At 42.1% G+C, this 25,796-nt stretch overlaps 1 protein-coding gene and 1 long non-coding RNA gene across 2 annotated transcripts; one reads left to right on the plus strand and one right to left on the minus strand.

Annotated features, from left to right (window-relative positions):
* Positions 1 to 55: 55 nt before the first annotated feature.
* Positions 56 to 12,373, plus strand: LOC308078293 (extracellular calcium-sensing receptor-like; the record flags this gene model as incomplete). The annotated part of the gene is made up of 8 exons (XM_080419414.1): positions 56 to 280; positions 4,417 to 4,503; positions 5,426 to 5,695; positions 6,039 to 6,165; positions 7,618 to 7,838; positions 8,065 to 8,292; positions 8,377 to 8,500; positions 11,460 to 12,373. 8 exons carry the CDS (start codon positions 56 to 58, stop codon positions 12,371 to 12,373), a joined length of 2,196 nt encoding a protein of 731 aa, XP_080275540.1.
* On the minus strand, positions 8,714 to 9,570 carry LOC308077709. The gene is made up of 2 exons (XR_013932426.1): positions 8,928 to 9,570; positions 8,714 to 8,867 (listed from the first exon to the last, which is right to left on the minus strand). It is a non-coding gene; the product is annotated as an uncharacterized lncRNA (long non-coding RNA).
* Positions 12,374 to 25,796: the final 13,423 nt, after the last annotated feature.

Genomic DNA, 25,796 nt, shown 5'->3' on the forward strand with positions numbered 1-25,796 from the left:
GTATCGGAAAATTGGCAAGACAGCTGCCCTGGATGGAGCCCCCAGGCTGCCGGTCATGATAGTAGAGTTGGGCAGAGCGCTGGCGACTCAGACGGGTGTGATCACTGAACTGAAGCGCGACATGAATCACATCAACGAGAGAGTCCACAAGTTGGACACCAAGCTGGACACCATCCTGGCATCGATCTTTGAGAAAGAACACAAGTTGGACAACATCCTGACATCGATCTCGGACTTGAAACGTGTTGCGGATGACATCTCAGCCAGAGGCCGCATACTGGTAATCATCGCTGAGAGGGTCACTGCTCTGCGGGGCGATATGAATATGATTAGAACCAGACTGGATGAGCCAGAATGGAAAAGTAGATAAATTGTCTGCTTTGGTTAAACGGATGGAATATGGATTATTTGGATCAATTTGGATTTTTTTCCGCTCCCCTCACGCACTGCCTGGCAGGGCGTGAGAGTAGTGCTTTTTTGCCCATTCCATCCCCCCCCCCAATTCTTGCAATGAGGGAAACAGGGCGCATGCGCAGCGAGAGATATGTTTAATGTATGTAATATGTTAAACAACTCTTGCTGTAAACCTATTTGCCCTTTCGGGACATTAATAAAGTTTCACCTTGAACCTTGATAACATCCACACGCACACACACACACACACACACACACACACACACACACACACACACACACACACACACACACACACACACACACACACACACACACACACACACACACACACACACAGCATGTTTTGAAGAGATCTCCAGTGGCTCACTCCCCTCATTAGAGGTGAAAATTAATTACCTTCCAACATTGCACCTGTTGGGGCAGTATTTCATCAGCCCTGGGCCAGATGTCATCCCTGGTTAAACACACCCCATATGTGTCATATTCCTACCCACCTGGGTATAGTCTGCATATGTACAGCTCATAACAAAGGTACACAAACGTGCAAAAGATGGAAACAAGCTCTCAAGCTGTTTTTGTGTTTTATCCTTTTGACATATATTTACAAATAGTGTGTATAAGTATGCATTTTCAGATGGTGGTCTGTGGCCAATACATTTTGATTTGGGGTCCTTGACAGGGAAATCTTTGGGAACCACTGCTCTAGGCCAGGGATAGTCCAGAGCAAAAGAAAACCCACAAAACATGTAAACAACATATTAAAATAAATGCATACATTAATAATAATAATAATAATAATAATAATAATAATAATACGTACATACTAATACATTGGCCACTAACTATAATTTCCATGCCAGAGGACAGCCGTGGCTGGAGGCATTATGTTTTTGGGTTATCCATCCCAAAATGGTGGATGTAATATATCAGGAACATCTTGAGGTGATGTCATAACATTGGGCACAAACATCCACTTGGACTAGATTAGAATGTGGTCAAAGGTCACTGTCACCTACAAATCACTTCATCTAAAAATAGTGGTTCTCAAAGTGGGGACCTCCAAGAATCCTTGAGCGGTTCCCGAGCAAAATGAGGAACAATTTAAACTAGGACTAGTTGTAGCAAGTCGTAGTTTGTAAAAGTATAGTGACAACCGAAGTCTGACGTAATTTACACATCCTACCTGGGTCGCGTTTTTTCCCCCTATTCTGAATTCCCATAGATGTGTTTAATATCGCGTCAAATAAGAACTGTGTTCCAAAAATAAACAAATGATCCCGGAGGTTTGACTCTTATGGATATGAAGCATCAACTGACGGTGTGAAAAAGCTAATGTTACTTCCGCCAAATTAGTTACATTTTCGCCAGAAACAGACTGTATCAAATATGAGTGACTGACTATCAGAAACGATACAGAGCCACCCCCCTGACAATATCGCAGAGACAGTTTGTTTATTTTTGGGACGATGAGATGATTCTAAGGTGACCCAATATTATTCTCCATAGAGAAATTACTTCTACGATCCAGGGGATGAACGAGTGACGTCAGGACTTCTGCGCTCTATTGGCATCACCTCATCACTCAATTAATTTGAGTGATCCATGGTGTCAGTCAATAATAATGTGGGAACACAACCTTCTGTTACCTTCTGCGAATGGTGGTTGTGAAGGTGATTTTAAAAAAGTAGCCATGTTACACATGTATCACACCAAGACATGGTCTCTATCAACATCGGCAGCTATCATTCAGACCATGTTGCAGGACATTCCTGTAGTCATGTAGCTGCAATTATATGGAAGGTTCGTAATCTAAGCAGGATTACGACTTATCCAACATGTTTAAATATCCCTCCACACATCTGACAATGCGTTACCAAGCCCGAAGCTTAACAAGGATAATTTAATTCAAGTGTCATAGCAGTAACAGTAATAATAAACACAGGCCAGTAGTTAGGCTACAGCATGTAGGTCAGTAGCATCTCTCTCTAACACAGTAGAATCCTGAGTGTTAATTTGATCAATATGTAACTGTGAGTCCATTTGTAGAGGATTTAGCCGTGCAAACAAATTTGGCGTCATGACTGGTGTGATCCCATCATGTCTAATGTTTTATCTTTATTTAATTCATATTTTTCTCCACCGAAGGTGTGGCTGAGACTATTGAAAATTCAGGCTGAGTGTCAGGCTAATGAATCTACAAAGTGGGATTAAATGATGCGTGTTAAGCAACGTCAGGCTTGATAATAACGCATTGATCATTAATTTCAACGAGTGGGAGGGAGATCTAAACATATGTCGTAATCCTGTTTAGATCACTAACCTTACAAATAATTGCAGCTGCATGACTACAGGAACGTCCTGCATCATGAACAGCCCGCTGTCTGAATGACAGCCAGGGTTGCCAGATCGGAATGACAGTTTCCAGCCCAAGCAGCCCTTAAAACCAGCCCATTGCAATAAAAACCAGCCCACATGCACTCTCATGCACGCGCGCGCAGCGCGCGTGCATGAGAGTGCATGTGCTTGTGCATGTGCTTGCCCAAAAATATTTATCCCAGCCCAATGAGTTTTAAAATAGCCCAATTGGGCGGAAAACCGCCCAATCTGGCAACACTGATGACAGCTGTCATTGTTGATAGAACCCCATGCATTGTGTGATACATGGGTAAAGTGGCCACTTTTTAACATCCTCTTCACAAATGAAGAGCCGTGGTGAGATGGTGTCACTGACACAGAAGGGCACACATTATTTTCATATGAAAGTATCGTTAATGTATGTTAAGCCCTGCCCCAACTTCTGCCTCTGCTCAGATGCGTGTTGTCAAAGATTACGTAATGCCATAAGGTGGCACGGCATGGCACAGCATTGTCTATAAAACATCATAACCTGACAATGGATTTAGAGAAGGGGGAGGTGGTTAGACAGAGGAGCACAGTCATGAGGGCTTCTCTAGACATACAGCTGCTTTCATGCTTGATATTGTTCTCTTCCTTCTCTCCTTTGTCTTCATCATCTCCCTCTTCTTGTGAACTGCTGCCACAGTTTAATCTCAGCAGAATTTACAAGCCTGGGGACGTGGTTCTCGGTGGCTTACTTGATATCCACTTCTCCTCTGTCTTCCCTGGCCTGTCTTTCACCTCTGAGCAACAGGAACCCATTTGCCACGGGTGAGTATCACAAGTACAATAGCCAGCAAGAGAACGGAGACCTTGATTGGACATACGGTACCATATAATTAGTTGATGTTGTATATTCCTATGAATATAAATATGCAACGTTACAGTGGCGTTTTGTGTGTTAGTTTCAACATCGATGGGTTAAGGATGGCCCAGACCATGGCTTTTGCCATTACAGAGATCAACAGAAACCCCAGCCTGCTGCCCAATGTGACTCTGGGCTATAGTATCTATGATACCTGTGCCGTGCTGGAAGTCGGATTCCGTGCAGCATTGTCATTGATCAGTGGGAGAAAGGAGCAGTTTCAATTGGATGAGAGCTGTGTTGGGTCTCCTCCAGTGCTCGGAATTGTGGGTGTTGGTTCCTCAGCACATTCTATTGCCATTTCTAGTGTATTAGGTTTGTACAGAGTGCCCCAGGTAAGTGTTAGGCTACTTGAACCCCCTGTTGATTTTACTATTTGAAGATCCGGATCCGGATCCACTGATCCAGTCCGGGGTTTCTTCCTAATAAAAATCAACATTTTTATATAAAGAAAAAACTGTACTGGGTTTGATGATGTTCTATATTGTCTGAATCAACTTTGCTTTCGTTTATGTGCTAAAAGAAAACAAATGAAAATAAATGTAATGAAAAAAAGACAATTACTGCATCAAAAGTAGTCAACAAACTTTACTATACTTACTATACTTTACTTTAGCTGGTCAAGATGTTGGCCAAATTGTCAATAATAAAGAATTTTGGGGGGTTCAAATGTGATTGAATCTAGGTGAGTGTTGAAAACAGCCTCATCAACCGCCCGTCTTGTGCCTGTTTTTCAGATAAGTCACTATGCCATGTGCTCCTGTCTAAGTGAGCGGAATCAGTACCCTTCCTTCTTCAGAACAGTCATAAGTAATGCCATCCAGGTGAACCTTTAAGTCTCATGTTCCACACACTTCCCCCCCCCCCCTCTCTCTTTCTTTATCTGTGTGGCTGGCTGCCAAACCTGGCCACAGCGGCCGTCTGATCAATGCATTTATGTGAATGCACTCATGATTGTCTGTGCGTGGCCAATGAGAATGGCAGCGCATGGCCATTCATTCACGTTCACACACGGCCGCTCAATTGAGCTTTATTTTTATTGTCACAGGGGAAAAAAATAGTCACTTTTTAACACTTAAAATGCAGATGTTAGAAATTTTGATTAGGTAGTATACATACTGGGGAAGCGCAACAAATGTAAGTATTTGCAGTAAATATGTTACGTATTTCACGACCCAACTGTGTGGTCATTACTTATCCATTATCTCATTTGCTTGTGTGCATTACTACTGGAGCCTCTGTTGACAGCTCAAAAGAGAATTATTAGATCTTTTCATTGTGGAATCTATGTAGGAGATTCACTGATTTAGGTAGGTAGGTAGGTACTCTAGGTAGGTAGGTAGGTAGGTAGGTAGGTAGGTAGGTAGGTAGGTAGGTAGGTAGGTAGGTAGGTAGGTAGGTAGGTAGGTAGGTAGGTAGATAGGTAGGTAGGTAGATTATACTGTACATGTGCGTTCTGAAGTGTTGTGCAATTATTTTTGACCATTTTTGACCTCAGTGAACATTTAGGATTCATTTACATTTTTAATTTGATTTAATTAATTTTCAAGACCCATAAAAGACATAATTTATGAGACGTGTGCAAAGTTGCTAAAAAAAGCTGCTTGATAGGTAGGTACTAGATAGATCGATAGGCCGACTTTTATTGATGCTGCAGGGGAAATTCACTTGCCAAAAGGTCAAGGATGAACCACTATGTGAATAATCCAGTTTAATCGTGTATCCCTCCATTCTTTATCCGCTCAGGTGCGAGCTATGCTGCAGATCATGAGACGGTTCGGGTGGACCTGGGTTGGACTGCTGTCTGCTAGTGATGCCTATGGCCGCGATGCGGCTCAAATCTTCCAGTCTGAGCTGGCCCAGTCTGGCCTGGGTTGCCTGGCGTATGTGAAGGTTTTGCCCTGGGACAGTGACCCAGCTGAACTCCAGGGGATCGTCTCTGTGATGAAGAAATCCACAGCTCGTGTGGTCTTTGTAATTGAATATGGGATCCGTGCGATTAAACTGATGGACGAGGTTGGGGTTATGATCCATGTTAACTTAGGAACTCAGAATTAGAGGCAATCTGAAATTATTTATATTGAAAAGAAGCCTTCCTTTCATATCAGCCAATGGGTTGATATTTAACTCCAAGCATTTAGTTAATTGCAATGTAATTTAATCAGATTAAATGCTCAGTAACTGTATTTTTATACTTTCTTGTCTGCACAATAAGCATCAAAACATTCACACATCTCATTGCTAAAACTAAATGCATTTGTCTTGAGAGTTTAAATAATTATTATTACAAATGACAAATGACAAATTATTAATTATTAATTATTAATTAATTGTTCTTGTTGATGATCACAACCAACAGGTGGTAAAGCAGAAGCTGACGGGTCTGCAGTGGATAGCTGATGTGAGCTTCATAGAACAGTTAAACCTCCAGACTCCTCGTTACATGCCCTACCTGAGAGGCACCCTGGGTATTGCTGTCCGTCGTGGTGAGATACCAGGCCTCAAGGACTTCTTGTTGAAAATACATCCTGAAAATGACCTTGACAACAGCCATGAGATAGTGAGTGTTTGATGTAAATTCCGCCATAATCTGAAAAGTCACCTCTTCAGACTCCACCTTAGCACGTATTGACCTACCCTTGACGACCACGCAGTCTCATGCAACGGTTAAAATGTCATTTAGATAGCATGTTATTAAGACAGATGTTAGGTTCACTTTTTGACCTGACATCCTGTCGTTTGTATAGTTTCAATGTACATATTATTATTTTTATATTATACTGTTTAGACTGATTTTAGGTTAGTGGTTTTCCTATGATTCTCGATAATCGAGGTACCATTTGATGTATACCTTGCGTACTGTACGTCTCTCTGGATAAAGAGTGTCTGCTAAATGCTTAAATCACGTGTGTATGTGCACGCACACGCACACGCACACGCACGTACACACACACACACACACACACACACACACACACACACACACACACACACACACACACACACACACACACACACACACACACACACACACACACACACACACACACACACACACACACAGTATATATGATGTTTTACAATTATAAATATAACTTTCATAATAATAATATACTATAAATAACATTTAGCAGATAAGTAAACTAGGATCACAGGTAAACCAAGAACCTAGCATCATCATGATTTTGTCTTTTTGTAAATAAATGTGAACACTGTTGGCTAGTATGACAAAGTCATCATACTAGCCAACAGTGTTCCACAATAGCAAAAATAGCCGAGCCGGGCTCGGGAGCGGGGGTCATTAGTAGGGCTGTGAATCTTCTGCTATCCCACGATTCGATGCGATTCCGATTCTGGGGGTCACAATTCCGTTTTTTCCCAAAACAAATGATTCTCGATTAAAAAACGATTTGTTTACCCGATTCAGTCCAGAACTTATACAAAAATAAAAAATCTTTTTAATTTTTTTTTAGATTCGATTCTGAATCGTTCCAACATGAGAATCGCGATTCGTATTCGATTTTTTTCCCCCACACCCCTAGTCATTAGCCTTTCTCAAACTTTACTTTGGTTAGTTGGTTCAACTGTCTGATTGTCCTGTGGAAGAAGCTCTTTAGCACTCTACTGCCAGTGGCCTTGTGATTGTGGAGCCACTTTCCATGTGGCATCTTCTGAAACAATCTGTTGTTGGGTGAACACAATTTTGATGATTTGATGACACATCGTTCATCATATACAGTAAGTCTTTGTTGGAGGGAAGATCACTTCCGCTGAAGCGTCTGGCTGTCCGCAAGATACAATATGTTTTTAAGTCGCAATTTCAATCTGATGTCTGTCTGTGAATATTCACAAGGTGTTATATTTCTTCATTTTGTTTCTTCAGGTGAGGCAGTTTTGGGAGCACACATTTCAGTGTACATTTTCACCCCTTCCGTCAGAGTGGGTGGATGCTGGTGGAAGGGTGTGTACTGGTCAAGAGGACCTAGGAACAGCAGAAAGTACACTTTTGGATGTGTCTGACCTCAGGCCAGAGTATAATGTGTACAAGGCTGTGTATGCTCTGGCCCATGCCCTCCATGACATGTTGCAATGTGTGCCAGGAAGAGGGCCTTTCACTGGGCACAGCTGTGCCAGTTTGCAGACAGTCCAGCCATGGCAGGTGTTTTTGAATAATAAATATGTAAATGACATACTATGACGAAAATGTATTGATAATTTACTTATCATATACGTATAATAATACTTATTGCCTGCAGTAAACCAAAGTATACCAATGTGTTTGTTCTTATTTATTTATTTGGGGGTGGGGGGTATACATATTCTGTGCTGGGACACAGAAACCCACCCTTCTTGCTCTTCATAATTTTGTTCATCACCATTTCTAGCTTGTGTATTACCTGGAAAAGATTAAGTTCACCACATCATTTGGTGATCAAGTATCATTTGATAAGAATAGTGATGCCTCTCCAATCTGTGATATCATGAACTGGGTGTGGCTGCCTGATGGAAGCACAAAGGTTCACAATGTAGGTGTGTACACAAAGTCAGCCTCCGCAGGTGAAGAACTCATCCTTGATGAAGACAGTATCTTCTGGAACTTTGAAACCAATAAGGTCACTTTTGCTTCTTAAAATAATTAATCATGATGTGAATGTAATTTAGTTTGGACTGAAATTGATCATTGATTTCCTCTGCAGCCTCCTCGGTCAGTGTGCAGCGAGAGCTGTTCCCCTGGAACCCGTGTGGCCAGAAGGAAAGGAGAACCTGTCTGCTGCTTTGACTGCATTGCTTGTTCTGAGGGAAAGATTAGCAATGAGACTGGTATGTTTACATATACTGTAGGTTATGTTTAGAATGATACTGTTTAAAGGTTTCATGACGTTCAGTTTTACCACACATTAAAAGTCTTTGTCATTGTAGCAGGGAGTGAGGGATCCTTTAAACACATTAACTATATATAGATATATAGGACTGAACAAGGTAAGGTTCCCCAGAAAGGTACGGGTTCAGAATGAACAGAACCAGAGGCTGATGTATCAAATGTGTCAAGTTTATTCAAATCGTTGGTATAAAAAATAGTCAGGTTAAAATACAGAAAGGAAGAAAGCGGTTAGTATTACTGGGAGTTCTGCAAAGGGACTAAACCCAAGAGGCAAAGGGGCAATAAGGGTAAGGGCTTCGGGGCCTACTTGGGCCTCTAAACTAAATATACAGAAATTAAACAAATCAAATCCAAATAATGCAAAACCAAAAGCAAATAAAGTAAATAAGCAAATCAAAACAAAATACAAATACGCAAAATCAAACTCATGCAACGCTACTTAATGGCCCAGTATAGCTCTGTCCTCAGTCAACTCTATTGCACACAGTCCAATAGCAAAAACCCAGTCTAAGTAGTATATATGGCACGGTGGGAAAAACAGTGATGGTTAGTTCAGCTCCTACAACAAATCAAATAATAAAGCATTAGACCAGCCCTCCAACAATTCATCCCAGACATTAGGCCCCTATAGCAAGATGACAAAATACAGCAAAATAACAAACATACCCAATGAGTCAATATATGTTCATGGCTCCCATTGATATAGGCCTGCACAGCCACAGGGTACTGCTGCTCAAAGGACCTGGAGGCTTCTGGAAATACAGATATATATTAGTATAATTAACAACAGGCCTAATATTGTCAGCCTATCTAAACTCTTATATATATACTATTGCTACAATGAGTTATAAAAACCTTGTCATTTGTTTCAGATTGTCTTACCGAGAATTAGTCTGTACCCCTCATGCCTCCAGGTCTCTCTCAGAAACACTCAAGCCAGGCTTCTGGCTAGACAGGAGGCCACAAACCTGGCCACCCCTCTTTATGCACTTTCCTTAAAGGGCCAGTGCTACATCATGGTCCTTCAAACGTGTATAAAAAGTTTTAACAAAGCATTCCATTCCAGTGATCCATGGCAGGTGTTTTTCTCTCACATTTCTAAAGCCTTTTCAACTGCAATGAAAAAAGAAATCTTTGCCTGCGGGTGTCGCTGTTGAGGGATTTTGCCTGTCAATCATCGCCCCCCCCCCCCCCCCCCCCCCCAAAGGAATGGATAGGGGAGGGGAGGGGCGAGGAGGAGAGTGGGCCGGATTAATGGCCTGTGACTTCACTGCCGAAGGGCCAAGCTCAGATTACTTTTCAGCCTAATTATTCAGAAAACCCCAGACCACAGAAATCCACTGATTGTTCAAAGTTTAGATTTTTTGGGTGTAATTGAGGTCATAAAACCCCCCAAAAAACATAAAACATTTAAAAAGTGAAAATGAATGTCATAGAACCTTTAAGAAAGCAGGTAGCAGATATATTGCACTTTTACCTTAGCGCTAGGTATACTCTTAGGTGCTTGTTTTAGAAGAGAATGCACTTAAGACTTCTGGTGATTAGTAGTTTTGTTCCCTACCTATAATAATAATAATAATAATAATAATAATAATAAACTTTATTTGTATAGCACCTTTCATGACATGAAATGCAGCTCAAAGTGCTTTACAGAGCAAGAATACAATTACAGTTACAACCAATTTAACAAAAAAGCAAGAAAAAAAGAAAAGCAAAAGCATAAAACAACATTAAAATAGGCAATACAGTGAGGACTTAAAGTAATACTAGGTAACGTTTTCAACAAAACTAAAGTTAAATTGTATATCTTTTGCGAGTGGCAAAAGTTTCACAACACCCACTCCGTGAATTTCACCCCCGGAAGCCTTTTATTTATATATTTTCTATTGAACGTGTACGGGGGGGACTTTCCCGGGAAAATGACGTTCCTGGCCAACGTCATGACGTCGTGGCCGACGTCCTCAGGAACTACCGCAACGGTTTCCTGTTTGGCCAGGAACTACCGCGCTATTAACAAAAAGGAACCTCACGCTGATTTTAAGATAATGTAGGATTGGAAGATCGAAAAAGAACAGAAAAAGAAAGCACAGCTCATGGTAACTAATGCTCCACTGGCTAAGAGAAACGATCCGTAGATAGTATAAAACAATTAAAAGATCGCTTTTTGAAACGCTTCCGGCTTCCGGTGAAAACGAATGGAATTCTGGGTAATCGAGGACTAGGGAAATTGTATGCAGTGACGGTAGTGACCAGCAGAGGTTGCTAAAAATCGTTAGTTGTGATTTTGCATTGTACAACTTTAAAAAATCAACCAAGGAATCATCTAAAAGCAAGAGTGAAGAAATAGGTCTTGAGCTGTGCGATAAAGCTATCGACAGAGGCTGCCTGTCTTAGGTGTAATGGGAGTTTATTCCACACTGTCGGTCCGTAAAAGCAGAATGCTGCTTCACCGTATTTTTTATAAGTCATTGTAGGCACCTCGAGCAGGTCAGCACTTGAAGACCTGAGGGGCCGGTTTGGAACATATCTCTCTAGGCAGTCATAGAGGTAGGAAGGTGCCAGACCATTTAGAGCTTTATAAACTATTAAAATAATTTTAAAATCAATCCTAAAAACAACCGGGAGCCAGTGTAGTGAAGCTAGAACTGGAGTGATATGTTCTCTCATCCTAGTTTTAGTAATCAAGCCGAGAGAAAACAAAAGCGTGGATCAACATTTTTTGCATCGTCTAACGACAGATAGTCTCAAATTCGCGCAATATTTCTAAGATGAAAGAAAGCAATCTATGTTGAATGCACTTATTGTAAGTCGCTTTAGATAAAAGCGTCTGCTAAATGACTGTAATGTAATGTAATACTGTAGTTGTCTGTCCCTTTAATCTTGTCCTCTTTGTTTTAGACTCTACAGACTGCACCAGTTGTCCAGAGGACTTCTGGTCCAATTCCCAGCGTGACCACTGTGTCCCTAAGAGCATGGAGTTCCTCTCCTACCACGAGCCCCTGGGTATCTCCTTGACAACGATCTCATTGCTAGGCACACTTATCTGTGCCATTGTCCTGGGAATCTTCGTCTATCATCGAGACACACCCATGGTACGCGCCAACAACTCCGAACTCAGCTTCCAACTTTTGCTGTCACTCAAACTGTGTTTCCTGTGCTCGCTTCTGTTCATTGGCCGTCCCAGGCTTTGGACTTGTCAGCTGAGGCATGCAGTATTTGGGATCAGCTTTGTGCTGTGTGTCTCGTGTATCCTGGTAAAGACTATGGTGGTGTTGGCTGTGTTCAAATCCTCCAAGCCTGGGAGTGCAGACATTATGAAGTTGTTCGGTGCCATGCAGCAGAGAGGAACAGTTCTGGCTCTTACTTCCATCCAGGCAACAATATGCACAGCCTGGCTTGTGTCTTCCTCACCAACTCCTCATAAAAACACACAATACCACAGTGATACGATAGTCTATGAGTGTGAAGTGGGATCAACAGTTGGTTTTGCCGTGTTATTAGGTTATATTGGTTTACTGGCACTCCTCAGCTTCGTCCTCGCATTCATGGCAAGGAATCTTCCAGACAACTTCAACGAAGCCAAGTTAATCACTTTCAGCATGTTGATCTTCTGTGCCGTGTGGATAGCCTTTATCCCAGCATATATCAGCTCTCCAGGCAAATATGCAGATGTAGTGGAGGTATTTGCTATTTTAGCATCTAGTTTTGGCCTAATGGTGGCACTGTTTGGACCAAAGTGTTATATCATTATTTTGAAACCTGAGAGAAACACTAAAAAGTCCATCATGGGTCGCGGTGCCACTAAGACATAGAAGCAGAAATTCAATGATAACACATTTTCAGAGATGCAAACTATCTATTATCTATCATAAAGAAAGTTTGTAAAAAGTTGATTGCCCTTAATAGCTATTTAAAAGACAATGGAACCCCCCACTGTGTCCCGCAGCGCGGGGGACAAGGTGTCAGCTCCTCTGGAGCGCAGAAGGGAGATAGTGGCCAATAGAATAGCAGTCTTTTGGACCTGAATTTAGGCAGCATAGGGGATGGTCAAACCGCAGTCATGCGAGTGTTAACATTTCAATTCCACTCTGCTCAGTGAGCTCACATTATATGTTGTTGCAGGCAGGCAGAAACATTATAAAATAGGCTAACTTGTAATGGTAACTGCAGATCCTATATGTAAAATCTTTATGAAAAAAATACATTTCAAAGACATTTTGTCTATCAAATATGGTTTTGTAGAAAGGCAATCAAAGGTTAGAAATAACAGCAACGAAGAATGTGTCTTAATTCAACAATGTTTATTGTTTTTTAATGCTGGTTACATCAGAATATAAAGCAAGTGTGAAATAAAAACAACAAAACAATTAAATGTAAGCATTTAGTTTCTGTTGCTACATTTATCCGGGTGGCAGCTTCAACATAACAAATGTTCTCTTTCTCACAGTGAATTAAAATGATTACCATTATAATATAATTATAATTATATATATAATTATAATAATAGGCTCTTAATTTAACTATATATATACATTTGTAAACTTATGGAATGGGAGAAATCAAGCCATGAATATAACGAGATGTCTGCCCTTACAGATAGATAGCTCACAACGTGTCTTCATAGAAAGACGTGAAAAACAAGCCCAAAGTTGCTTATAATAAGCAGACATGGCAACATAGAGAAAGAGCAAGAGAGAGAATGTAGGCTAGACTATAAACAAATACGGACGCATGCTGCGCACAATGCTTGGATGAAATACAGCATTTAGAGGTTAGATGTATGAGAACAACACAGTTGTACTTTTTATTTCATTATTAGTATTGGCCTAAAGGAGAGAAGTCGCTTGGCCAGGCTGACAGTGAATTGAAATCACCCATTAACTAGAAAATGACGGTCCGGGTGGTCTGGAGGTGTGAAGTGCTCTCTGGCTGGGGGAGAGAGGGGTGAGTCCGGTCAAAATAGCCGAAAAATAACGTCAGAGATGGTATAATTATAGCTAATTTCATATTAAGAAAACGTTTCAGATAATTAAAAAAAAACAGAGATGATTTGAATCGAATATTTAGGAAAAGTCGTGGAAGGGGAACTTCCTCAGATCATGAGAGAAGATAATCCACTTTAAATTCTCAAAATCGGTCAGTTTGACCGATTAGTCACGCAAGTGTTAAATACTAAGTTGGGTGATTTTAGACCTATATAGACAAGAAACTTTCTGTAAATATCCGGTTCAGGGCTTTGTCACTATTCGGCTCCTCCCGAGCCGCAATTGGACTGGCCCAATGAAGTGAACGGAGGTGACGCAACTCTCTAATTATATGGTTCAGGTTTCAATGGGTTAAAGCTGCTTTGTGATATTTTCAACGACAGAAGAAATGCAAACAATATTGTCTGTCCTAAGGTTTCATAACACTACCAACCAATGGGCACGTGCCGGCCAAAATGTCCATTAAGGAGTTTAAAAGCACCTCAATCTTGGCTCTATCTTTGCCCTCTTTTAGAATTCCAGGATCTATTAATGGACCCTTCGCTAAATCCCACCCCAAAAGCGATTGTCCAATGCCAGCTTAGCAACCGTTATTAGCCTGGCAAAGGTCTGACAAGCTTTCGTCACCTGCCATAGCTGTCAATGTTATTTCGCCCGCACACACACAATCATTTGCAACATAATAGCAAGAATAGGAATACCACGATAACGCAATGGTGACTATGAACCAGCAACAGATTCCATGTACCCAAAACCGTTGGAGGGCTCTTTTCTTTTCCATTATTACATTACAGTCATTTAGCAGACGCTTTTATCCAAAGCGACTTACAATAAGTGCATTCAACATAGGTAGGGAATGAAACTACTAATCACCAGAAGTCTTAAGTGCATTTCCTGCAAAAACAAGCAGCCAAGAGTATACCTAGCGCTAAGGTAAAAGTGCAAAATATCAGCTACCTACTTTCCCAAGCTGAAATCTGCACTTAAACTGCAAGGCTGCATTGTTGTTGAACACATACACAGCTTAACGTCGAGAAAGTTACACGACTCACTCGCCCAGGTGGTGTCAAAAATACTAATCACCGTAATCGTAATCAAAATTCAGAATCACAGCGTTGCCCGTTTCGGATTCTGCACGTTAAAGTATATTCATTCATTTGTTTGTCTATTTATTAACTGCTAGTGTATAGTCTTACCCTGTGGTACATGAAGACTCCTGGGACAGTCATGGATCAACTTCAACCTGGTGTTTGCATTTTCTCCATTTACGGTCCATACATCTATATAAACGTTCAGATTTCAAATATAAATTGCTTACCTTATGGCCATGGATGTTCAAATTATGCACGGGACTCTCAAACGTACCCGTATATTCTGTATTGTTCAATAAAAAGCATTTTAATCCGATCGGTGGCCATTTTCTCATAGAGTTATAATGTATCAGAGTGCAATACACCTACCAACCGATAGGGTCGCTTAGTTGAAAGCATATGGAGAAAATGGCCACCGATCAGATTAAAATGCTTTTTGTTGAACAATACGGATGATACGGGTACTTTTGAGAGCACGTTAGGGGTGTGCCGATACACTAATTTCACCAAACGATACGATACGATATTTGGCTCACAACTTCGATACGATTTCGATACGATACGCACTTTTTTTATTATGAAAAATATATGGGGGAGAAAAAAAGCAAATGCAAACAAATAATTCTGTTTTTGCATTATTCAGATATGCGAACTTGTAGCTTTTCAGCTACAATAGCCGTTTTGAATCAAAATAGGGCAATAGTGTGATACCTGACCCGAAAAAAAAACATGTTGTCACCCTTTTCACCTCTTTTTTTTTTTGAAAACGATATTTTTTTTTTCTCAAAACGATACATATCGTCACGAAAACGTATCGCGATATATCGCGGGACGATATATCGGCACACCCCTAGAGCACGTACATGAATGTAACATCCGTGGCCATGGGATAAGCACTTTATATTTGAAATATGAACGTTTCTGTAGATGTACGGGCCGTAAATGGAGAAACACCAGGTTGAAGTTCATCCATGACAGTCGAGAAAGACGACCGTCGTGTATCCATGGCCATTACTCCCTCTAAAATTTCCTGTGTTTTTAGTTTATTGAAATAATGCAGGCCTTGTTGACTAGATTTAGAAGAGATTTTGAAACTCTTGCTGCTGAAATGATCGATTATTTTTAAGGGGAAAAGCCGTCATTTAACATGCAAGTCAATGAGTGAGAAGCAGAGTTTGCCAGGCCTGGGTGTGACTAACTCGCACCACTAGTCACAGAGTGGAGTGGGTGGGGCTTAGTGAAGGGTCCATTATGCCAATATGTCACACCTGTAGAATCAACCCCTCGTTAATATGCAAATATGACACGGCCATGGGATTGACAAGCAGAACATAAAGGAAATAAAGGTTGCATGGAATAGATACAAAAAGTGAAAACCATTAAACGTTTGAACTTAACGTTGACGCCACGGTGCCATCTGATATTCCAGGGGTTTTGAGAGTTATTTAACGTATAGTCGCCAAGTGTTACTAAGACCTAGTGGGATAACGCTGCACACGTCCAAAATTAATTGTGTCTATTTTATTTTGATATGGTCAGATTGTGTGATCCTGTATGAATTTACAACAAATTGCAACTAAAGGGTTTTCCCCTCTGTATGAGTCATCATGTGCCTTTTCAGATTACTCATGTCCCTCCAGCTTTTGCCACAAACTTTGCAAGTAAAGGGCTTTTCCCCTGTATGAGTCCTCATGTGAGATTTTAGATGACTCGTTTGACTACAGACTTTGCCACAAACTGTGCAAGTAAAGGGCTTTTCCCCTGTGTGAGTCCTCATGTGTACTTTAAGCTGACTATTATGAACAAAGCTTTTACTACAAACTGTACAAGTAAAGGGCTTTTCCCCTGTATGAGTCATCATGTGTTTAAGTAGGTTACCCTTTCGACCACAGCCTTTACCACAAACTGCACAAGTAAAGGGCTTCTCCTCAGTGTGAACCATTGTGTGCCTCTTCAAAGTTCCCTTATGATTAAACATTTTGCCACAATCGGTACAACTAAAGCATTTCTCCCCTGTCTGACTCCTCATAGAGTGAGTTTGTTTTGATGATTCCAGGTCCTGGGACAGCTTGTTGCTCAAATACAATCTTTGTCCTTCCACATTTTGTGTCTTGTGTGATTTCAGAGTGTTTAAAGCTGACTGATCTACCCTGGTCTCCCCCCAATCATCACTGTCTTCAGTGTTAGATTCAGAACGGTGTGAAGAGAGGAGCCGGTCATCACTAGTTGGTTGCGATGCCCAGTACTTAACATAAGCTTGTGTTTTCATGTGTTCAGTTGAGGTGCTGGCTACAGGCTCTGTGTCCTCTTTAACGTCAGATGCATAACAATGTGAAGAGAGCAGCTGGTCATTACTGGTTGTTTGTGATGCTACCCAGTACTTAATATAAGCTTGTGTTTTTATGTGTTCATTCGAGGTGCTGGCTACAGGCTCCATCTCTCCGTTTTCACCATCATCTTCACATTTCAATGCTAGTAATGTCATCGTTGATCCATCAGCCTCCTCTGGTCTTTGAAGTAGCTCCACCTGTTCCTCTTTAATCTGTGGAGATTCTGTCTCCTCCTGGACCAGACTGGGGCTCCTCTCCTGTTGTTCAGGGGGAACCTCCTCTTTACACACAGGGGGATGCAGGTCTAGGAAAAAGATAACAAATTTGAAAACCATCAAATGTTTGAACTTTATTTTTTTTCCATGCAGTGTTTCCTCTGTTTTACAGCTTTGAAAGTTGGAGGAACTTGAGCTGTAAATCTATGATCAACTTCCAAACCATAAGTCTGTCCAAAGACATTTGTCAGAAGCTCATAACAAAATACATTTGTCAGAAGTTCATAACAAAAGAAGCGGCACACTACAAAAATAAAGAATGACAACAATAATTGCAATAATAACACTCAAACAGGTTGTTGATAGTATCCACAAACAGCAGTTTGTTGCACCGCTTCAAAAATGTATTGCACACGAACAGACAACAGAAGCTATTTCTTTCATCAATAGTTTGAAAAAGCAGGAGGTTGGTTTCGTATATTTCACACGTCAGAATTCATGATTAATCTCCTTAATTTACGAGCAAAAATTGGAAATATACATGCCACTGGCGGTTGGAGGGGGCACATTTTGTTCCATGTGACCAGTCAAAACATCTGTGGTGTGTTGGACAGCTTACAATTGTGGATGTGGTTGCCAGGATTACATGTTGTTTTGTGTGTCTATTAAGTTTACCTTACTGCAATCTGGGTACCCATCGCCAAATAAAAAAGGAAAAACAGCACCCTCTGCTGTTTTTTACTCTTTCACTTTCACTGGGGGGGCTCAATGTAGCACCCGTGCACAAGGAAACCGGGGTTTTTGGTCTGCTCTCAGCCGTCCACTTCCGGTGGTGCGACTATGTTTTCATTCCCACTAACAATATTTCTACACGGAACACTAACACCACTTCTCCCAGAGAACATGGATCGTTTTGGTTATAAGCCCACTTGTTTCTATGATGAAAGAGCAAGTTAAAATGTGAATATCTTTCCGTGGTTTTGTCTGCTCCGAGGACGCTATTGTTAAATACGTTTTGGTTTGTTTTTAGTGGGAAGCGAGAGCACAGACAGTAAATCCCGGCCACTACATTTGATTGGGTAAAGCGCGGCCTGCTTCCTGATCTGAAGGCACGCCCACTTGTAAGCTAGTGCGTACACGTTATGACGAACCCCCCCGACAGATTCAAGCGGAGAGCAGAATCTGTTCTTGAGAGATTAACCTTACTGTAATTGAGACCCCCTAGTGTGGTTATAATGTGCAAAGATGTCTAGGTCTTTTTCCGTAAGCTGAAAGCTTTTGTGTCAAAAAGCCCTCCCACTGCTCCTCCACTCATTATCATACCACAACAGCTGTGGGCTTGGCTAACACAAACCAGGCGGCAAGAATCCGATGCTGGAAATGAAGCCAATCTGGACATAATGAAAACACTGCAGTTCTCATTAATGGCCTAGAGGGTGTATTTCCCCTCCTGCTGGTTGCAGAATAATTTACATTCCATTAAAGTCAAGGGCCCTTGACACGACTTTACACATGGTTTTATTACCTTAGTGTTTTCATGAATACTTTGTTTTCAATCATACTTTCAAGTCTTCTTTCACACGGCATGATTTTGTTTTTTGCTGCCATTATTTAAAATTAATTATAAAGAAGGGTATACTTCTACAAAGTAAAAACCCACCCCATCCTGATGAACAGGGCTGACATACTTTCTACTGGTGTTTTTGAGCTGGTGGCCAATGACCACTGCCCTGTTGCTTGTATAAGAGATGCACAGTTACATTGTACAAAGTCTCATGTGGTCAAAGACCCATTTGAAGCATTTTAAGGTACGATTTTCTATTAAGACGTTACAAATAGTGATTTGTTTTTAACCTCTGAATTCCCTGATGTTGATTTGGCTTTATCGGGGGTTGAAAACGTAACAAAGTGAATCCTCCTTCCAGAGTGGAAGCGTCTTTGAAAACGCTCTGCCTCGCGTGTCCATGTAAATGGCAAACACAGGCGAACAGTGTTGCCAGATTATGTGAGAGAAATAAGCAACCAGGTCTATGAAAACAAGCCCAAAAGAAGCGATTATTATAGGTCACATGAGCACTTTAAACCTAGTGTACAATCGGCTATTTGAAAATAAACAACAACTTTGCTTTTCAAAACAATCTTGAAATTAAATGTGAAATGTTGAAACATTCAAACAACACAAATCTGGCACAAAACATTTTCAGATGGGGTTTAGGGGACAAATACTGTACACATTAATGTGGGGGTCCATGACAGGAAAACATTTGAGAACAACTGGTTCAAATAATAACTACAAATATTTACAAGCAACTTTACAGAAAAACAAGCCCAAAGTTGTTTATAATAAGCGGACATGGCAGTGTGACCGTGTGTTTCCGACAGGAAGTAGAACGGAAGTGCTACTGCGCATGTGTAACTGGTCAGTCATCTGGCAGTGCGTCCCCGCCACCTAGCCACCTGGCATGCACACTAAAGCATTTTGAATCACTGTTGCGCCTCCGTTTAAACGCAGAATAAAAAGAACACAACAGCACTTTGTCGTTTTCTCTTGAGACCATTGTCGTGAATTTGGCTTGATGAGAAACTCTCATTTAAATGTCATGAACATGATCTTGTCGCCAAACGAGACAAAAAATATTTCTTTATATGAATGAATCATGTTTCCCTGTATCCAGTGAAAAAAATATTATTGAAGGCACTTTCTTTTCAGTCTTTGTGTCTCTCAGCCTTTTAAGTGGAAACACACAGCACCTTCATTTCTAGTTCATATCTGCTGCTGAGCCAATCAAATGAAGGTATGAGAAACTGACCCGGAACATTATTCTGCAAGCTGTCAGAACCTTCCCTAAAACATCTGGGACAACGCTCCACACATCCCAGACTCTTCTCCGCCTTTCCGAAGCTCGGAATGACGTCAATTTGTAGTTATATCACTCCCCTTTCCGAAGAAAAGTTTGGACGTTGTTAGTATGTATTGTGCTTTAAGCGCAATACATACTACTTCCGAGTCGTCCTGACTCTCCGAGATCGGAAGGAGTAAGTATTGGCCTTTAAGCTATGCAGTGATAAATAGTCATCATAAACTTTTCTGTATAAGCCAAGGAAACTGTGTGGTTGATGCCAAGAGGCATCTTTCGTGTGCGATCCATTTGAATCAGTTCAGTTCACACTGTGTGTGTATCGTGGCAGTGTTTACAACTGAGGTGCGCAATCAAAGGCCAGTCCACACCAATGCAACTCCTTGCAACAAAACCGTTTTAAGGCCAGTCCACACCAAAGCAACTCCTTGCAACAAGACCGGTTTAAGGCCAGTCCACACCAAAGCAACTCCTTGCAACAAGATCGGTTTAAGGCCAGTCCACACCAATGAAACTCCTTGCAACTGCCATTGGGGATAATGGTTGCAAGTAGTTGCATGTTGCAAATCATTTGGTGTGGACAGGCCATAAGATGGGTCGAGACGAAAGGTCCACCCACTCACCGCTCTCAGACCTTGATTACAATACATTTGCTTTTTGAAAATAGCCGATCTACAAGCTCACAACGCTAATAGGCTAATAACAAGAAATATTGTGGGGAAGAAAATAGGGGTCCCTGGCGCACACTGTTTTATTTTATAAAACTTTGTCATACCAAGGACCCCCAAATTAATATATATTTGGCCGTGGATCCCCATCTGAAAATAATTTGAGCCAGGGAGCCCCAATTCCCCCCCCCCCCCCCCCAATATTTTTGGAAAATAGCCGATCTACAAGCTCCCAACGAGTGTCATGTCATAATGTTCCGTTGGTCGGACTGGTCCCATTATAACTAACCCTATCCCTAGCCTTGGATCACAAGACGGTCTTGTATCAAGGCTAATTGTCCCTAACCCTAACCTCACAATAACCGGTTGGAATAATGGGATGTCTAAATTATGACCCCAGCTACTATATGGTAGTAGTACTACTAGTTTAACTATAGTAGCTAAGTTTGTGTTCAACGTATTGTAAGCATGTGTTTACAAACCTGCAGGGTGTAGATCGATCCGCCTGTCCAGCAGAGTTTGTAGTGTCTCTATCTCTCTCTGGAAGAGGTTGAACATGAACTCTGCAGCCGCACTGAGGCGCTCCAACACGAACACTCTGACAAGCTTCACACAACAAACATCAGCACCACGCTGCTGTTTCTCCAAAACACACAATATCTCCTCTCCCACCGACGTCATTTGTTCATTTATCGACCGCCGTACAGACTCCATTTGACGCATTTTATCCCATTTTTGAGACATTTTTTCACCACGGTCTTTGTTTCACACCCGTCCACACCGCCATGAAAACATCGCATGAAAAAAACTACACTCGCTTAGTTCCTGGTCATTCAACGTCTTCCACGCATGCGCATTGCGCAAGCACGGATCCAGGCAGCGTTGCCTTCGTGGCTCCCTCTTTCTTTGGTGTTTCGCCCAGGTGGGCATGGTTTTGAGGTAGGTTAAGGCAGAAGTTCCCAAACAGTGAGTCGGGACCTATAGAGACGCACGGGGACTACAAATTTCACGCCCACTTTTGAGACAGCGCCGCTACTCGAGGTCCGTTAGAACGATGAACTGCAGCTGCCAATGCATTCCCTATGAGAGGATATGAAAGTTAGCCTACTTTTAAAATTATCCTGCATTAACTGAAGACGATATTGATTTAAATAAAAATATGTTTCCAAATGTATGGAGTGTCTTTGTCAACATATCTTCTTGTTTTCTTAATAGTTGATGTGTTTCACATTTAATTTGCCACTTTAACGAGTTACCCATAATGCTAACACAGCAGAAGGTAGACAGCAGACAGGCATTTCAGTGACATCACTGTCTTTACGAGCGCCGAGCGCCGACCGACAGCGTACCCACTGTAGAGGCAGGAGAGGCGGTCACCTGCCCAACTAAGATCTCGCCTCCCCTAAAAAAAAAATAACCCGAAAATGTGTCATTGCGTGCTTAATGTCCTCAAAGTCACGCATCCAACAAGCTTTGAACTGAGCAGATTGGACCTTCTGTTCCAGAGATAATGACCAAAACCTATTGAAAACGGCCACTTTCGCCAGTTTTCTGGGTATTGAAAACCTCAAGGGATGCGTCCGTGATGCGACCACTTAAAGTCTGGATCTCCGATGCTAGCGGTTTTGACATACTGATGGAGTATATTATAGTATATTGTGGGTAGTATATCGAGATGAAAGATATGGGACATTAAAAAGGACAAATTAAACAAATGGGACAGATTATTAGAACACAAAAAAAAACGCTACAGCCTCAGTAGTTAACCAGTGAAATGACGGTATTTTACAATGCCTCTCATAGAGATTGCATTGAGAGCTGCAGTTCATCGTTCTAACGGACCCCGAGTGTCAAAAGTGGGCGTGGATTTGTAGGCCTTCCGCTTCCGGCCGTGTGTCTCTATGGTCGGGACTAGCCTGGGCAGAGCAGTGTTCCGTCAGCAAATATAACGGAGCAAATATAAGACTTCCGGTGGACGATCTCTTCAGAATAAGAGTACACTCTAGAGCAAAAAGGAGCCATTGAAAAACGGTTAATTTGCACATTAAAACTATAAATTAAGCATTTAAACGACATATTATGTTTCTACACAACACATATTATGTTTCTGTGTAACAAAAACGGTTTTTTAAACATTAATAATTTATCTAAATGGATAAATGGTCAGAAAAGGGCCGTTTTCAGACAATAGTGTCTACAAATTGGACACTGGACAGGAGACGGTGCTTGGCGCCGGAACTTCGGAGGTACGCACGCGTTCGGGGAGAGCCCCTCTACACTGCCACACTCTCCGCTAAAGTATCATTCATAGTCGGACGTAAGGATACGTAACCAGCGCCAGCGCTCCTTGCGTTGTCGTTTTTTGTCTCCCCCTCCGTCACTTACGGCTCCAGGATTTCCGTCCGTGCGATCAACATTCACCGTCAGGCCGACGTACGTTCGTTTGTACGTTGCCTGTAGTACCAGTGGAAACCGTTGGCAGTATATCAGGGAAAAAAAGTTTTCCTTGGGCACTCTTTCTCCACAAAAAGACCCACGTTGGTGGTGGAAGTACTTGAGTAAATGTACTTAATTACTGTGACAAAATGAACCCAGCCAGCCATTCCCTAAACACACACACACACAAATAATATAGCACAGTGCAGTATGGGTCGAAACTCACGTTTTGTAGACAACCATTGTATTTCTCTAGTTTGTGGACTAGTTTGTGTCTTTTATTGCGTTGTTTTGGCGTCCATTTTAGCGCTGTTGCCAGGTTTTGTGAGAGAAATAAGCAACCAGGTCTATGAAAACAAGCCCAAAATAATCGACTAGGCCACATCACATGAAAATAGCAGATCTACAATATCTATTTGAGAATCACTGGTTTAAATAATAATTGGCCCAAATAAGCAACTACACTTTAGAAACAAGCCCAAATAAAACCGCAACCACCAATGTTTGTTTACAAGCAACTTTACAAAAAAATAAGCCCAAAGTCGCTTATAATAAGCGGACATGGCAACACTTTTCACAACATTTAAAACCTCGCAGCTGCCATCTAGTGGATTAATAGGTGTACGACGCCCAACGTTATAATTCCTACGGATTTAACGTCAGCGACTATGCATGCGTCTGTAAAGAACGGACGGAATCCCTCACCCCCTGACGCACGTTTTAGACCCATCTAGGGACTATGAACGGGCCTTAAGCGGGAGAGCTGTATTTGGAAAAGTGGCGGGCCGTCCAGTGAGGTTAGGGGTCAGAAAAGGTCCCTTTTCAGACAATAGTGTATACAAATTGGACACTGGACAGGAGACGGTGCTTGGCGCCGGAACTTCGGAGGTACGCACGCGTTCGGGGAGAGCCCCTCTACACCGCCACACTCTCCGCTAAGCGGGAGAGCTGTATTTGGAAAAGTGGCGGGCCGTCCAGTGAGGTCAGGGGTCAGAAAAGGTCCCTTTTCAGACAATAATGTATACAAATTGGACACTGGACACTGGACAGGAGACGGTGCTTGGCGCCGGAACTTCGGAGGTACGCACGCGTTCGGGGAGAGCCCCTCTACACTGCCACACTCTCCGCTAAGCGGGAGAGCTGTATTTGGAAAAGTGGCGGGCCGTCCAGTGAGGTCAGGGGTCAGAAAAGGTCTGTTTTCAGACAATAGTGTATACAAATTGGACACTGGACAGGAGACGGTGCTTGGCGCCGGAACTTCGGAGGTACGCACGCGTTCGGGGAGAGCCCCTCTACACCGCCACACTCTCCGCTAAGCTGGAGAGCTGTATTTGGAAAAGTGGCGGGCCGTCCAGTGAGGTCAGGGGTCAGAAAAGGTCCCTTTTCAGACAATAGTGTATACAAATTGGACACTGGACAGGAGACGGTGCTTGGCGCCGGAACTTCGGAGGTACGCACGCGTTCGGGGAGAGCCCCTCTACACCGCCACACTCTCCGCTAAGCGGGAGAGCTGTATTTGGAAAAGTGGCGGGCCGTCCAGTGAGGTCAGGGGTCAGAAAAGGTCCCTTTTCAGACAATAGTGTATACAAATTGGACACTGGACAGGAGACGGTGCTTGGCGCCGGAACTTCGGAGGTACGCACGCGTTCGGGGAGAGCCCCTCTACACCGCCACACTCTCCGCTAATTAAATGCCATGCTCTTACTTTGAAGGCAACCGGAAACCTTATATTTGCTAGCTCAAAAACCGGATGTGTTATATTTGCTACCGGAACGGAGCTCCTGGGCAGCATATCTTTTCGGGTCTATGATCCGGTCGGGAGCGGAAGTAACTCTACGTCACCAGGCGCGTCATCCGCGTCATCAGGCGGCTGGATGGGATCCGGAAAGACTCCAAAATAGGTCCGTCCTAATAAAATCCTTGATGCGGCGTAATTTAGCTTATGTTTTTAATATAAATGTGAGTGTACTTTCCGGAGACTATTTGGCGTCTGTATTATCCCATGGGGAAATTCTATTCCATTTAAATAGGGATTGGGGAACCAAAACAAAGCGGCACCGCAAAACCGGATGGGCAAAAATCCGGAAAGATAATTATTATTACTTTCTTTTCAGTAGGCGTGGCCTAGACCGGATCACAAGGGTCTTTAATAACGCATACCAGGCTTTCCTCCGAGGTGGAAAGACTTGTGACGCGAGGTTAGGGTGGGACCCATTTGTGGGTCACGGACCCATTTTGGGTTGCGAAGTAAATATCCCCTTTTTTTGCACTTCTTATTAAAAAATATAGCATATTTCAAAAGATTTTCAGTTTTAGTTTATTACAATTATTCATAAAAAAAAATATATAAATTCCATAAAGAAAATACCAGACAATTGGACTCGAGTCATAGTGACTCGACTCGAGTCTGACTCGAGTCGCATATTTGACGACTTGCGACTCGACTCGGACTTTGAAGGTAAAGACTTGCGACTCGACTCGGACTTGGAAGGTAAAAGACCAACGAGACTTGAGACTCGACTCGGACTTGCTAGCCAATGACTCCCGACTCGACTCGACTCGAGACAAGATGACTCTAATGACTCGTTTTGTTTTTTCCCCTATGAATGATCTGTGTGTGAAATGCGATCTCTCTTTATACAACCCCATGCT

This window comes from Gymnoscopelus braueri (genome assembly GCF_963280865.1).
Source record: "Gymnoscopelus braueri genome assembly, chromosome: 22".
NCBI lineage: Eukaryota > Metazoa > Chordata > Actinopteri > Myctophiformes > Myctophidae > Gymnoscopelus > Gymnoscopelus braueri.